This window comes from Prinia subflava, chromosome Z (assembly GCF_021018805.1).
Source record: "Prinia subflava isolate CZ2003 ecotype Zambia chromosome Z, Cam_Psub_1.2, whole genome shotgun sequence".
In the NCBI taxonomy this organism is placed as follows: Eukaryota; Metazoa; Chordata; class Aves; order Passeriformes; family Cisticolidae; genus Prinia; species Prinia subflava.
The window spans coordinates 30,589,643-30,604,619 of NC_086283.1; the positions used below are offsets into that span (position 1 = coordinate 30,589,643).

The 14,977-nt window shown below is 44.1% G+C and overlaps 1 protein-coding gene across 1 annotated transcript; it reads right to left on the reverse strand.

Moving 5' to 3' along the window:
- Positions 1 to 1,688: 1,688 nt before the first annotated feature.
- On the reverse strand, positions 1,689 to 13,452 carry TAL2 (TAL bHLH transcription factor 2). The gene is made up of 2 exons (XM_063422131.1): positions 13,044 to 13,452; positions 1,689 to 4,569 (listed from the first exon to the last, which is right to left on the reverse strand). The coding sequence occupies exon 2, from the start codon at positions 4,557 to 4,559 to the stop codon at positions 4,206 to 4,208; it is 354 nt and encodes a 117-aa protein (XP_063278201.1). The 5' UTR covers positions 4,560 to 4,569; positions 13,044 to 13,452; the 3' UTR covers positions 1,689 to 4,205.
- Positions 13,453 to 14,977: the final 1,525 nt, after the last annotated feature.

Genomic DNA, 14,977 nt, shown 5'->3' on the forward strand with positions numbered 1-14,977 from the left:
TTCCAAGTAAAGGAGTGTCTCGCTGAGGTTTCTCCACCACAAATTCACAGGAGCACACCTCACACCCTCTGTGCAGGTTTGGAGTACCATGGGTTGGAGCAGACCATGACTCTTAACTTTTCAGCACTCCTTTTTGTACCAGGAGATACTAAGGATGCTTTTAGAAAATGCCACCTTAGGTGGTCTTCCTTGCAATATTGACAGTCATAGTTTCCCAGAAAAATAAAAATTATAAAAGTAAAAAAAATGCTGTTCATCCAACTCTATTCAGCAGTGCTAGTTACAACTAGGAGACAGTAGGGTCCTTAGGATTAGGGATATTTTTGTCATTTGTACTAAGGTTTTGCCACGGCAACAATGTATCTGACATTTTCAGCCGACTCTAAATAACTTGGTACATTTCCATGGCACAGGTCCCCTTATTTCAGAGCACTGTATTGGCATGGCTGTACCATGCCCACTTCCAGTGAAGGGATTGCCCCACGATCCTGATATAAACTAATATAACATATAAACTAATTTGGCATCTCCTGCTGGAAGCATAGGGCTCTCTCTAAGGTGACATTGCCTTGCGTAGTATAAATACATACTGGGCATCACACATAAATACATTTTGAACCTCACATTTGCTGATTTCATGACTTTCATATATAATTCCTTGAGACGATTCTTTCCTGACACATGTTTTGTGCAGAAATTCATCTCGTGGTGTACACAGAACACTCTCAGGGATGTAGGATATCCAATCAAGCATGACACTGAAACTATTCCTGTAATCCAGTGACTTCTTGTCTTTTCCTCACAACTTCTGCATCTGTCACCTAGTCCTTCATCTCCCTCTCCCAATCTGATTCAGTTGGGGATTGGATTGTTCCCACCAGATGTTAGCCAGAAAGAACATCTTTACATCCTAAGCTCCCCGCAACTTTGAATTAATTTTTATATCTGAACCTGGAGTCCTGTTTGAATCTTTGGGTTGTGCCTATCTGAACATCTCCAGATGACAGTGGACTCCAAATTAATTCTTTAGAGTGTCTTATGCTTTTTAAAATGAAGTTGATTAAAATCTTTTGAATTGTGAATGTTTGGAAGAGATAAATAACATTGCACAATGAAATTTTAGTTCTCTTTTTCAAGAGCTGGTCAAAATCTTCTTAACACATAGATGGAAATACAATATGAACTAAATGTGTAAGAAATTTGTCTTGGCTGTGGAAATCCAGCCTGAACTGAGCTGCATGCCCCCAAATCCTCCACATGGCCCCCAGATCTCCACTGACCTCCTCCAGCCCAGGCACCCCAAGAGGCTGGGGGTGCCTGGGGGTGTAACTCGCCCCATGGCCCTAGGCAGGGAGTGAGGGGGTTTTTACATTCTCCATTCCAAGGGAAACTCCAGTTTTCCCTGACAGATACTTGTCTTTCCAGCCGAAACAGTGCTGGGTGGGGGTTCCAGTGCCCCCCAACCAAAGACAAAATTTTAATAAACAAAGAATTCCTGTGATTATTCATCATCTGATAGTGCTGTTTCTACCACCAAGATTCTTACATAAAAGAAAGCAGAAGAATCCTCTGCTGAAAATTACATCCTAAAGTCTTTGGGATCCTCTACCAAGTGGCATTCAATGTAAAATGAAATTTTTGAAAAGGTTAGAGCAACAAAGATTAGTTTCTTAAATAATTTATTTGGAATAGGTGTTAAATAATATCATATAGCACGAAGTGTTACCAGTTGCACTGTATTTGTTCATGATGACACAGATAAGAAATCCCCAAAACACAAAGAAGAAACTTGACCAAAAAAAGAAATCTTTGGCAGAGAGATCTAGGGAAATACTTGCTGAATATGACAGTGGGGAGCCCCTAAACTGAAAGGAGATCAAAGAAAAAGGTGATATGAACCTAAGCAATAACAAGAAGGCAAGGATTTTACAGCAAATATACAGCAAGCATACAGAAAATACAGCAAGCATGTTATGTTAAAAAACTGCCAGATTTTCTTTCTCCCTCCCAGTATGACAGCTGCTCACAAGATGTTTTTCTCCACCTTGGTGATGTGTGTTTCCTAGGATAGCAAGTGACTGATAGATCCAACAGCACTACCACGCCTCAGCGGGAAGTGCTCTGATTTACTTGGTCTAATTTGTCCTGCTGCAACTCCAGCAAGCCAGCGGAAAGCTGGGAGGAGGATGCAACTCATTACCTTTGAGGTGCCATGCAGGAGAGTCTGTGCCTCCATTTAGTCAATATTAAGGTGGGCAGAGGTGGGGAGAAACAAACCATACAAAGGACTCTGGGGGCCTTTTCACTCAGCTGCTCCCCAGGGCCATCCTGACAGCTCACAAACCCAGGGATAAGCAAATTATTAGCAGTGTTCAGAAAGGAAACCAAATCAACATGAACCCTTTCAGGTTTTTTTTTCTTTCTTTTGGTCAAAATCTGTTCACTGGCATACCTGTTCACCTTACAGCACCAGCACTGGATGGGGTGAGCTGTGTTCTTGTCAGACCTTGCTTTTGTCAATGCTGAAGGCAGCTCAACATTCCCATAGTGGGAGCCAGCCCTGGTTTCTTTGGTGCACCTGGTTCTTGGTGAGGCTTTGAAAGGCAGGTCAGCTTCAGGTGCCAAATCCCCTCATGCAGAAAGGCTGTACATGCTGCATGCACAAACCCTAGTTCTGCTTTCTGAAAGCACCTCTTTGTCTCATGAACAAACAGAAACAGCCCAGGGAAATGCTTTGGCCTATGGGAGCTACTTTTGTTCACCAGTCGTGAACAATTTTCTTTTCCAAGGCTTGACATGTACCTTGATCCACATGGAAATCAAGAGTCACTTGTGTCATTGGGGGCAGGATGTCACCAGAAAGCCATTCTAGTTAAACCTAGTCCCATTTTTCTCTGGTGCTTTGGGCTGCTCATAAGTCACATGAGCAGACCAGGCTTTGGCTGGCACAGGTTATAACTCGGTCTGGAAATTAAGTTGGAATTATCTGTGGGCAGCAGCAACCCACAGTGGCCACTTTCATGAAACCTCTTTTCATGCAGCTTATAATGTAAACACCTACAGTGTGATGGTTGGTGGTTTTCTTGCAGGGAAATGACTCACAAATGGAAGATATTTACTCCAATGTCTTGGTCCTTGCTCCATTAGTCCATTTGGGACAGTGTCCAGGTAGGAAAACCTCAGCTGGAGCAGGTGAAGGCAGGGAGTTTAGGGGCAGTCAGCGAGGTATGCATGCATAACAATCTATATATTTTTGTCCACAAAGGTTTTCACAGTGCATCACTGAAGCCTTTGTCCTGGGACCTCCCTGTCCTTTGTCCTCCCTCCCTCCTCTTCTCCCATTGCTACAGCACCTACAGAAGAGCAAAGGCATTGAATCACCAACCTCTTTGATAGGGTTTTCAGGCAGCTGGAGCATAGGTGACCATCTTCTGTCACACTCACGCTCTCACTGCTATGGGGAAGATTTACTTTGCCTATTGAACCCACTGAAACTCATCTATGACCATGATTTTGTCATTTTAAATTGGCACTTTTTGCTTTAACTTAACATTTAATTTTGTTTAATGTGCTTTGCTCTGACATAAGGGACGCCCCCAGTATGATGAAGAAAGATGTAGCCAGGTTCAAGGGCTAGGACTTACATTAAAAAAAAAAATCAAGAATAAGATTCACAAGCTCAAGAATGAGTGCAATTAGGCCCTACAAAAACTCATGGAGGACTGTGTCAAATATCACATCTCTCAAAATCTTTCACTAACAAGGCCAGGTGTCTGTTGTGGACAAATTTTGTGATGCTGTTATAATTCTCCATCTCAGTAGTGTTTCCTTGAAATAGCATGCTCCCATGCTAATAATAATAATAATCTCTTTCCCTGTCTTCTCCCATAATAATCTCTTTCCCTGTCAGAAACACTGAAGGAATTTCTATGCCCTGATTTATGGAGCAGATCTGGGCAGAGGACTCTTCTGGCTTGGACTCTGCCATGACAGCAGTGAGTCCTCTGCTCAGAGACTGAAAGTTCTCCATCAGGACTTCCAGGTTTTTGCACGACCAAGGATTTCTTATCTTATTAAATAAAAATGCAAATTAAATAGCAATAAATATAAATAAATAACCACAATACACAGAAGAGCAACACACAGATTCTGCCAGGAGAGAGGCACTATCACACTAACATCAAGACTGTGCATCTCATTGTCTGCTAGAGAGATGATGCCTCTGACCAACACTCTACTATATTGCTGCTCATGCCAGGACAGGAGACACCACAGTTTTCAATCAGTGTCAGCTCTTCCATGCTCTGCAAGTGTGGAGCTTGCTGGAAGAATCCCAGGATGTTGCCCCGAGCTGCCACTGCTGTCTGCTGCAGGCCTGGCTCTCCCAGGATCTTGACGAGGAAGTTGATGTATCTCATGGCCAACCGGAGTGTCTCATTCTTGCTCAGTTTTTTGTCAGGTGGGTGGGTGGGAATTAGCTTCCTCAGCTTGGCAAAGGCATTGTTGACATTTTGCTGCCTCCACCTCTCCCTGGTGTTAGTGAAGATCTTCCTTGTCATTCTTAAGGTGCTGCAAAGCAAAGGAGATGGTGAATGAATGCTGGATAACCTTGGCTTTCACACAGGCTACTTTTTTAGGGGCACTGTAATCTCTGGAGCAGTGGCAAGTGTTGGTGCTAAGCTTCTAATTTTTACTTTCTCTGGCTGGTGCTCTTGTCCTCCATGTTCTTCACAGATTCACCAAAAAGTCATGATCAGAAGTATTAGAGATGTAACTGGATACCAGAGTTCAGTAAGAACTTCACAAAGGAGGTAAAGGAGTTTAATTTCCTTATACAAACATTTGGTGCTCTTACACGCCCAGCTTCTCCAAGCTCCTCAGAGTTCCCCTGCAACAGAATTCCCAACAGACAATGCATTTGTCATCCCACAGACTGTGTGAGAGCCACACAGGCACTTTTTATGGGGGAAAGCAGGCAGACCCAGTGCAGAACACGTCCATACTTTCCCAGCCTCATTTCACACCTCCCCAGAGTCTGCACCCAGCTGGTCCATGCTTGATGATTCCTGGCTGAAACTAAGCCAGGTAGACTTCATCATGGGCCTTCAGTGAGCAGCCAGCCAACACTACAGACATGTGTGACTGCTTATTTCTCCAGGGCTAGAACAGTCTGGCTCCCTGCCCAGCCCACAGTGGCTGCTCACTGCTAGTGTCAAACACTTTTCAGTCTGGCTTCTGCTTTGGTCTCTGAGAAATGCCAAGGCTTAAGCAACAAGTGCCATGAAGGAAAGTGTGATTCCTACAAAACATGCTGGCATCCCAGACAAAATCTCTCCCCAGTTGTTCTCTGTCCACCCTCACAGAGCCAAGCAAAGGGAGTCCCATGTCCAGAGCAAACCTGGCAAAGAAGAATACTGAGGCAAGGGGTGCACAGTGATTTTAAATGCCATTTACCAAAAAGACTGCCAGAAGTTCTTTCTGTTGCCCTAACTCTTCTCCCACGACCATGAGAAAGTGTCTTCCCTTCTCTCCCACAGCCATGGAGGAGACAGACTCCATGACATTTCAGACATTTCTGAAGAAGCTCTTTATGCCAATGGCACACAGACAGCTGGAACAGGGATAGCTATACGCAACCAAGGGACTAAAGGACAAATATTTCCACTAACCCTCTTATGTATGTAAAAACCTCAGCCTTTTATATTCATTTGCAAGCCCTTCCTTATGGTAGTCCTGTAAAGGGTAGCGGGGATAAGAGGGAATAGCATCCTTCATCCCCAGGAAGAGGAAACTTTGGGATGATCATCCAGCTGTGATCCTGTTTCCATCTGAAGCAGCCATACACCATGTAAGACACTCAAGGTTCACCAAATGTTAAAAGTCCCAGGAAACAAAGAAACACAAATGTGACTCACAATTTAATTGGGATGCCCTGTCAGGGAGCCAGGACAGGGAAGTTCCTGCCCAGCTCCTTCATGTTCCAGTCCAGTACAGATTACCACATGCCAGGGGGAGACAGCTACAGCACTATAAATCCTGTCACAGCTGTGTTCAGAGACCTCTGGTCAGGGATGCAGCCAGTACAGGCACACGTCTGTACACTGTAAATGGGTGCTCACAGTGACAACACCTCCTCTTAGCCCTGGCCTTTACACTGCTACCACATTTCTGTATTGGTAAAAGTCTGAAATTACTGTCATACCTTTAGGGGATGAGAAATTTGTCTCATCAAAATGGTCTTTCTTCATTAAAGGCTCCTTTAATAAACAAACCCTTATATTTCAGGGTTGCTGAGAGTTTTTCTCATCTTTTGTAGACTTACATTAATATTTATTGCTTAATCCAAATGGGGATTATATCTCTCTTATTTATTTTTTTTAATTGTTCTACTCTGTGTATCATTTTTGGCTTGTGCTATGGGAACAAATCTTCTTGGTGCTTTGCACCTACCTCAAACATGTTGCATGTACCTCTCTGGCAAGAACACTGTCAGATCAGTGATACAGGTTTAAACACTGTCTTCCAATGCTTCTCTGTACTGAAATGTTTTCAGTGCTCAAGGCAAAACTTTTGCCTTTACTGATTTATTCTTCCAAGCGGCTGCTCAGATCCATGTGAAATGCAGTATGCCACCTGCTTCTTTGTCTTCTGTTTTGGTGTTTATGTTGTTGTTTGGGTTTTTTCCTTTTTTTTTTTTTTCCCCTTCTGAAGACGTACTTATCTGTACAAAGGTAGTTATTTTGTATAATATAGTGGAAGTTGTTTGGGCTTCCTTATTTCTTCTAATGGGTTAACTGAACGGTATTTTGGTAGTCCTTTGGGGCTCTGCACTGTAATTCTGCCATGTGGGTCAGTGTTTGCTGGGTACCTATTTATGTCTCAGCTACAAATACCAAGAGAGAGTCTGCTTCTTTTCTTCCTCCTGCTGCAGACAGCCCCCAGCATAGCACTCCAGGAAAGCAGGTTAACACCCAGCCCTGGTACTGTGAACATGCCCTTTTGTCTTGTTAGTGGTGTTATTGGTGGAAAAATAAACCCAGCCTACTCCTTCACGACGTGCTTTCTTTGTCTCTCTACTCATGCCTTTGGAAAGGACAATGCTACATTTATGGTCACAAGCCTTGTTAGCAAACAGATGCCTTTGTGAGAACAGCTCCTGCTTTACACTTCAAAGACATGTGTTTGTATTTCTGACATTTATTCGAGATCAGCAAACAACAGATCCTTTCCTTTCCGAGTGCCTCGTCTTGCAGGGATAGCTCTATGTGGAGCTTTGTTTCAAGTGTAAGCCACCTCAATATGTCTCTCCACCTTAAATTCTTCTCCTTTTTGTCCTTACTGTTGTGGGTTTCCTGTTGTTGTGCTTGGAGCTTCCATTAGAAACGTAGCAGAAAAATTATCCTGGTCCAATCCTGCACTAATTACAATGTTTCAGCACAGCTTTTTGTTCTAGTCACCTACACACCCCTCGAGTTCTCTGCGACCACCGCACCTTCTAGTTAAAATGCAGTCAGTTTGCTGGCAAGGGATCTGATTTACATTTCTTTTGTCTCATTCTTTTCCTTCTTCTCCTCCTCTCCAACCCTTCTCACCAAACTTGTCTTTTAATACATTATTTGCAACTTCAGGTCTTTGCTAATTTTGCACAAGAAAGCAATGTGTTTTTTAGCTTTCTCTAATGCACTGTATAAAATATATGTCATCCACTGGTTGTGTGCTGCTTGTGTCCCACTGATCAGTTTTAAATCTGTGCAGAAAACATCTGCTTTAACCTGCATGTTTGGACTTTGTACTTTCTGCTCACCTTTCCAAACTACATAATAACAGCCCCACATTTAGCTGACAATTAAAAATCTAAGAAGACAGCAGCTTAAATTCAAGATAATTAATTCTGCTCTCAGCAATGTAAATCTGGAAGTTTACACCATTTTAAATGGAGGAATTAGTTTGAAGGACAAAATTTTGCACTGAGGAAAGGATTTAACTCAGGTCAAGAAGGCATGTCCAGAAGTAGGAGGTAAAGGAAGTTTCATGAGCTGAGATGCACATCTGCAACATGTAATGAGAATTACGCAAATAACCCTAGCAAATCAGCTCCAACAGCCAGAAAGTGGCGGGGGGAGGGGGGTGGGGATCAACAACAAAAAAGATTAAATACAAGCCACCACCACCCACCAAACAGACAACTGAAGTTCTCTGCAAGCCCTGCCTACCCATTTGAAAAATATAAAAACATGTGGTGGGGCGAATACTGGCTGTTTTTAATGCAGCCACGAGTTTCACCGGACAAAAGACTGAAGAGCGGAAGAGATGAAAATCTCTCCCGTAGCGGCAGTTCTCCCAGCTTCTGTGCAAAAGCCTTTCAAGCGATTCAGGCACTAGCAGCAGCAGCAAAGCAGCTTAGGCACAAAGCACATCTCTGCCAGACATTCCCCAGCAAATGGCCCCCGAGCCAGCGGTTAATATCTGAGGGCTGGCAGGGGACTCACCGGCAACCTCGCACTCAGTCATAATTAGCAGGATGCTATTAACTGAAGATCTTGGATGACAAAGTTCCTCCCTCAAGTTATACCTTTGACCTTGATGAAGTTAAATCCATGTTGAAATGGCCACTGGAGGCCTGCTCCTGCAAATCTTAATCAGACAGCAGATGCCTGCTGCCACAAAGAACTGGAGTGCTTCTAGTAAACCTGCAGTGCCACACCATCACTCCTAGTACCTGCTAAAATTGGTTATTTAACACATTGCACTGGATTTTGTAAAGTCCCCCCAGCCCTTAAGTAAATGGCAACAGAACAACAGATGGTGCTTGTTTCCTGTAACAGGCAGGTGCTTGTGAGCTTGATCTGCCATGGGGAGTAAAGATTCCCCAGTTATCACTCCTTGCTGCTGTGTTCTCTTTGCATGATTTGGGCAAGAGGATAAAGGAGAGGCTCACAGTTTCACTCTTCAGTTTCATGCAAGCCTCAGAGCAAAGCACTCATCTTCATGCAGAGGGCAAGATTGAGCATGGGTATCACAAGACAAAACACTATCTGTCGCTGACATGACTTTTTTTTTTTTCCTCCATTTTCTAGGAAGAATAAACTTACTCCTTGCAGCTTAACATGCACAGTTTGCTGCATGGTTGCTTGGATTTCAGGGATTTTCATTGGGTTGGGAGGGGAAGGAAGGGCAGAGGTGACAATGCACCCCAGCTTGATGGATTGCAAGAGGAGCAGCTTACCTCTAGGTACAGGCTCTTTCACCCCGCTTTCCTCAGCTCACTCTCCCTATTGCTGCTTCCCTGTATCTCAGTGCTGACCCTTCCCAAAGTGCCTCCCACTTGAAATCCCATAGGTGCATTGGTGGACAAGGACACGGAGAGATCTCAGTGCTGAGAGTGAATGCTGTGCTGGCAACCAGGGAGTTGAACTGTGTTTCTGTGGTTTCCCCTGCCTCAGACAAATTCCTTTTTCTTTCTTTTCTTTTTTTCTTTTTTTTTCCCCTGCACCTCCTTGACCTTCCTGCTTATAAACTTCTGCAAGGTTTGTGGGAAAAGATTGTCAAGTGTATGTAAGAATTTTCGTGTTAGAGAGCAGGCACAAGCAAAAGGTGGCCCAGCCTTGCAGTGCTGGTATAATGAATGAGAAGAGCCTTTCCCTGTATCCCCAGGGCGATTCCTTGCACAATCAGTGAACTTCATTTTATTTCAAGTAAGATGTGGGAGGAGGAACTATTTCTAGAATAAGCAAGGGCTCCTTTCTCTGCCTCATGCCTCTATTGGGGGTGTTATCTGACAATCACACCACAGTACACAGTAGAGCAGAGCAGCAAAAGCACTATAAAAACCAGTCCATGCTGACACAGTGACTTGCCTTTTTTAGAGTCTGTAAATCTAGGACAAAATGCACATAGTAGAGTCTCTGCTTCTGGAAGCCCTCCTATTTAAGGGCAGCATTTACAGAAATTCTGACAGCCAGACTTGTGCTTTCACTGAACCTTTAAAAAAGGAAGTCACTGGAGTCTTCAAAAGCAGCTGTGTAAAGGTCTCAGGACTAAGTCATCCTTCGTGTTTGGGGTTACTACACTGCAAACGATCCCAGTTTCAAGGGGCAGGTCAGCTCTATAATCCTGTTACTCTCCTGGAGGGTGCAGGTCTTCAGCAGTGAAGAGCTCCCTGCCTTCTGAGAAAAAAAGGTTCCACAGACTCTACAGCAGGCACACTGTGGCGTCATGCCCTCTAGACCTGCCTTGAGGAGGGAAGATCTGCAAAGCAATGAATGGGCTGCCACCCAGGTGGAGTTCGGGAGAGCATAAAGCATGTGGCCAAGAACTAGACAATAGTGATAAAGATGTAACTCAGTAAAAGGTTTACTCTGCACATGGGAGTGGGCTTTTTGGGGGTTTGGGGTTTTGTTGTTGTTGTTTTGGATTTTTTTTCATGTGTCTCCCTTCTGCTCAATGCTTTTTATGATTCTGTGCAGAAAGATGAATTGTACCACAGCTCTATACCAAAAAAAAAAATAAAGAACCCACTCATGGACTGCAACAGCTTTTGCTAAATGAAGTTCCAGTGCATTGGCAGGCCATGACAGCTTGCTAAGCTGAGAAAGGAACACTATTCCAGAAGGTTTAGCCTTTATTTGCTGAAGTTGCACTTGTTGTATTTTTTGTTTCAGAGAATCTGAGAGTATCTCTTGGAAAAGTGCATCTCTGGCCTCAACAACCGTTCCTGTGGGTTTTCTTTAACAGCCTCTGCCAAATTAGCAGCCCAAATGCTACACAGAGACACCCTCCCCATGCTTTAAGGTGAACACAGAGAAGAAAAACAGTTCTGTTCCTTTCTGGAAGTTCTTCAGATCTCTTTTTTCTTTTTTTTTCTCCCAGACCCAGTGTGCAAAACCCTGTTCCACACTGATATTTCTCACACCTCGTTGAATCACTCATTCCTGCCTCCCCCTCTCTGCCACAAAAAGGCAGGAGGGCAGCTGTGAATAGCAGAAGATGTTTGCCCTGGCAGTGCATGTAGGGAAGTCCACATCCTCCTTCCTGGAAGGAGGGAGCTAAGTGAGGAGTGGGACCAAATGCTGAATGTCTTCCAGCTCAGCAGAGGGCAGTCTGCAGCAGCTCACGCTGTTAGAGCAGTTGTTGGGAGCAGAAAGGGGAAAATCCAGGTCTGCGAAGGACATTTGCATCATGGGGAATGTAGATATTTATTATGTTTGAACATTGCCCCCCAAACAATATTTGCTTTTACATTCTATCCAGGTCTGCTCTGAGGCTGCTGGCAAATCTGTGACTGCAGCCAAAGTAAGACTGAAGGTCCGATCACATCAAGTGCCAAGGAGTGTCTTCCTGTCAAAGCTCAAACCAGGTGCTGACCGCCTTGTGCCTGCTGTGCCTCAGACCAGAGGTCACCTTGAGCACAGAGGAACGTGGCCACCACGGCAAAATGTAGCTTCTGAAAGTGAGATACAAACCACTACAGGACAAGGAGCACAACCCCATTTTCCCTTGAATGCCTTGCCACCAACCTCTGTGCGGCTGCTCCTGAAAGAAACAGCAGCACAAAGATCATCCTTGCCTCAACCACCTGCATTTAGTCCACAAATTTCCTGCCTGGCATGCTGGCTCTGTGGGCACTTCATTTCTGGGATCACCTGCTCATATCACAACTACCATAAAGATTTATATAAACAGGCAGTAAAAACAAGCTGCATTTATTTTAGTGCGGGTTTTTTTTTTTTCCAGTTGGTTAGTATTGCAGTTGTTTATTTGCCTTTTTGCTTTTTTTGCTTTTGCACCTTTTTTTTGTGTGTCTGTGTCTGTGTCTGTGTCTGTGTCTGTGTCTGTGTCTGTGTCTGTGTCTGTGTCTGTGTCTGTGTCTGTGTCTGTGTCTGTGTCTGTGTCTGTCTGAAATAATGCAGAAGTGCATGGCGGAAAAAGATTCTGAAAATGAAATATTGTCCTGTAGTGTAACAAGGAAATCAGGAAGGATAGAGACAGCTCCTTCAAAAAATATGCATGTTTTGCTTTTTGTTAACTTTCTTAGGCAAATAGTTTCATGCAGAAGGCTACCCCCCCTGGAAATAGAAATGTGTTTTATATTGGCAGTTTCAGAAGTTTTTTCATAAATCTGAGAGTTACTGATATTTAACAGGACAAGTGAATTTTATTTAAAAAGTGCTAAGCTTTTCCTCCTAAGTGCACTGTTGAACTGAGGAAAATTCAAATACCTATGTATTTTACATCTGCATCAGCTATAACACAGATGATCAGTACAGTATGGGGATATTTTTAAATATGTGAGGATTGGAATTTAAAACTGATTCCTTACACCTTTTACCTGTTGATATTGTCAGTGAATTCACTGTGTGAATGTGATTCACTGTGTCAGTGAATCACACAGTCTAGTGAATAATTAATACTTGACTGTTTGTGCTTTTGCAAGGAATTTGTTTTAAATATCAAACAGCATTGGAGAATTCACTTAAGTTTTAGTTCTGAACTCAGGGAATCTGTGATGCTCTGTGTAATCCTTTTGCACCAGTGAATAACTCTGATTTACAGTGGTTTGAAGTGCTATAAATGAGTTTGCCTAGTGTGTAATTATACAGCTGTAAAAAATCTAGGAATGGTTAAAAATAGTGATTATATTATCATTTTTGTTTCCTTCACATCTCACCACCAACATTTGTCTCAAAAGCAGTAAAACTAATGAATATTTTTTTCTGGTAAGGTTGACTCACTGAGTTTCTGAGAATACTAGGAATTTGGAAAGAGACAGTACAAACTGTCTCTTCACTTGATGAAGTGCAGCCATCTGTAAGTGGCAGTTTGTCAGATGAGATTCCTTACTCTTAAACATTTGATGACTAGAACCAGAGGTGCCACAATAAGAAATGAAAATCCAGTGAATTGATAAAACGCCACTGCAGAAATCCCTTCCTTTTAGGATATTCCCTGCTCAGAGGGGAAATTTTGTCTTTCCTAAGAAAGTTGCGAGATAAGCCCAAAAGAGAGGAGGATAGCTGTAAAGAGAAGAGGCCATTGTCACTTACTTTTCTGTACTTGTGCCTCTGGAAGCCTGGTCAGGGGGCGAAGAGGCAGCAAAATCAAGCGCTTCCTGTGATTCTTTCCCGACTGCTTTTCCAGTGGTTGGCCACAGAGCTTGCTCTTACCGGAGTCAGCCTAGCGCAGGTCCCGGCTGCCTCATTTATAGAGTTGCAGGTCCTTTGTCTGGCGCGTGTCACCACTAGTCCTGGCAATCCAGGCAGCTTGTTTTGCATCTCCCAGGAGATTCTGTCTTGCCTTTTCTCTGCTCACCACATGCCCCCTGCCTTTTTCTGGGGCTGGTGTGAGGTGGTAGCTGGATCCCTCCTTACTAGCTTTTGTCACTTAGCTCAGCCTCTGGCGAGGTCAGGTGAACTTTGCAGGAAAGGATTGAATCAGCATTAGCAATAATCTAATATTCCCTTCTTTTTCCTCTTCTGTTTGGAGAGAATTTTTTTCCCGTCTTACTTATTTATCCAGCTCTGAGCTTGTCAGTGTTTCCAGAGACCGAGATGGCTCTTTCAGAAGCCCTCTTTAGCATGGCTCAGAACTGAGGAACAGGCTGGTGTATTTATTGCACTCCTAAGCAGGAGGAAGCTTCTGCTCTGCTCTAACAGGATGTGAGGTGTAGCTGGGGGTGGGGGCGGGGGGGGGGTGGGGTGGGGGGCGAGGTGAACATGAGCAGGCATGAGGATCCTGCACTCCCTTCTTTAGTGGAAGCTCCCTCTTCGAGTCATGGCTGGCACCTTCTGCTGTTAGAGGACAGCAACAGCTGCTCCTGTCCCAGTGCTGCCCCAAACCCTGGCTGCCCCTCTGCCTCACTCTGTGTGATAATAGGAGGCTAGAGGTGTGAATTCACATATTTTTCCAGCCTGCCCTTGGCTTCAGGGCCCAGGTAGTGTACTGAAGGTTTAACTTATTCTTTTACAGAAAAGATGAGTCAACACCATACCCCCGTGGCTAAAACGTATGGGCAGTGAAGCACAGAGTTCTTTCTCCATTGCTGGAGTGTCCCCAAAGCTTCCTCTCTGCTCAAAGACAATAGGCAAGCATGGTAACATCTGAGTGCAAAAGCCCAAAACCTGCAGAACAACCCCACCCCAGTCATGTGTCTATGGCCATGACAGAGACTGGCCCATCCAGCCTCACCCTTGCCTTGGGTAACCACTCATTTACAAGTCAAACACTGGCACAGGCTGCCCAGAGAGGTGGTGGGTGCCTCATCCGTGGAAAGAGGCCACTTTGGATGGGGCACTGAAAACCTGATCTAATTGAAGATATTGCTCAGTGCAGGGATGTTGGACCACATCGCTTTTAAATATTCTTTCCAACCCAAACCAGTCTTTGTTTCTATGAAAATAATCATAAAATTGCCCCAGACACAGGCCAACTAGCTTTTCTGCAATCATACAGATCCTTTAGGACCCGTCCAATCCTTTTTGCTCCTCCATCCACTTCTCCATTAAGTAATGGGAGTTTGCTTTGGATGAACATAAAAGCAAGCAGGGAAAACAAGAACAAGATACCTGCTTATGCCCTGGAGCAACAGGAAATATCCTGGGGATACAAAGGAGAAAAAGGGGTGGGGAAGGAGAAGCCCCAGCTCATCACCCTGCTTTCATGGGACAGGAAAACTTCTGCACGCAGGATAAGCAGCTTTAGGCACACTCCCCCACTTCCTTTTGCCAAGTCCCAGGAAAGTTCAGCTGTTACCCAGACCAGCTTACCCCAAACTGTAAGATGGCTCAGCAGTACTCACCTTTTGTTTTTTTAAAAGCGCTGAGAATGTTTCAGCTAATAAGATTGCCCCATAAATATGAATAAGCCAGCAGTGGAATGATGCAGTTGCTCTCCAGAGAGAATGCGTCTGGGATCCCCGCTGGGGCAGAGCTGTTCCCTGCAGAACTCGACTGAAGGTTCAGCCCTTTCACACGGTAAATTA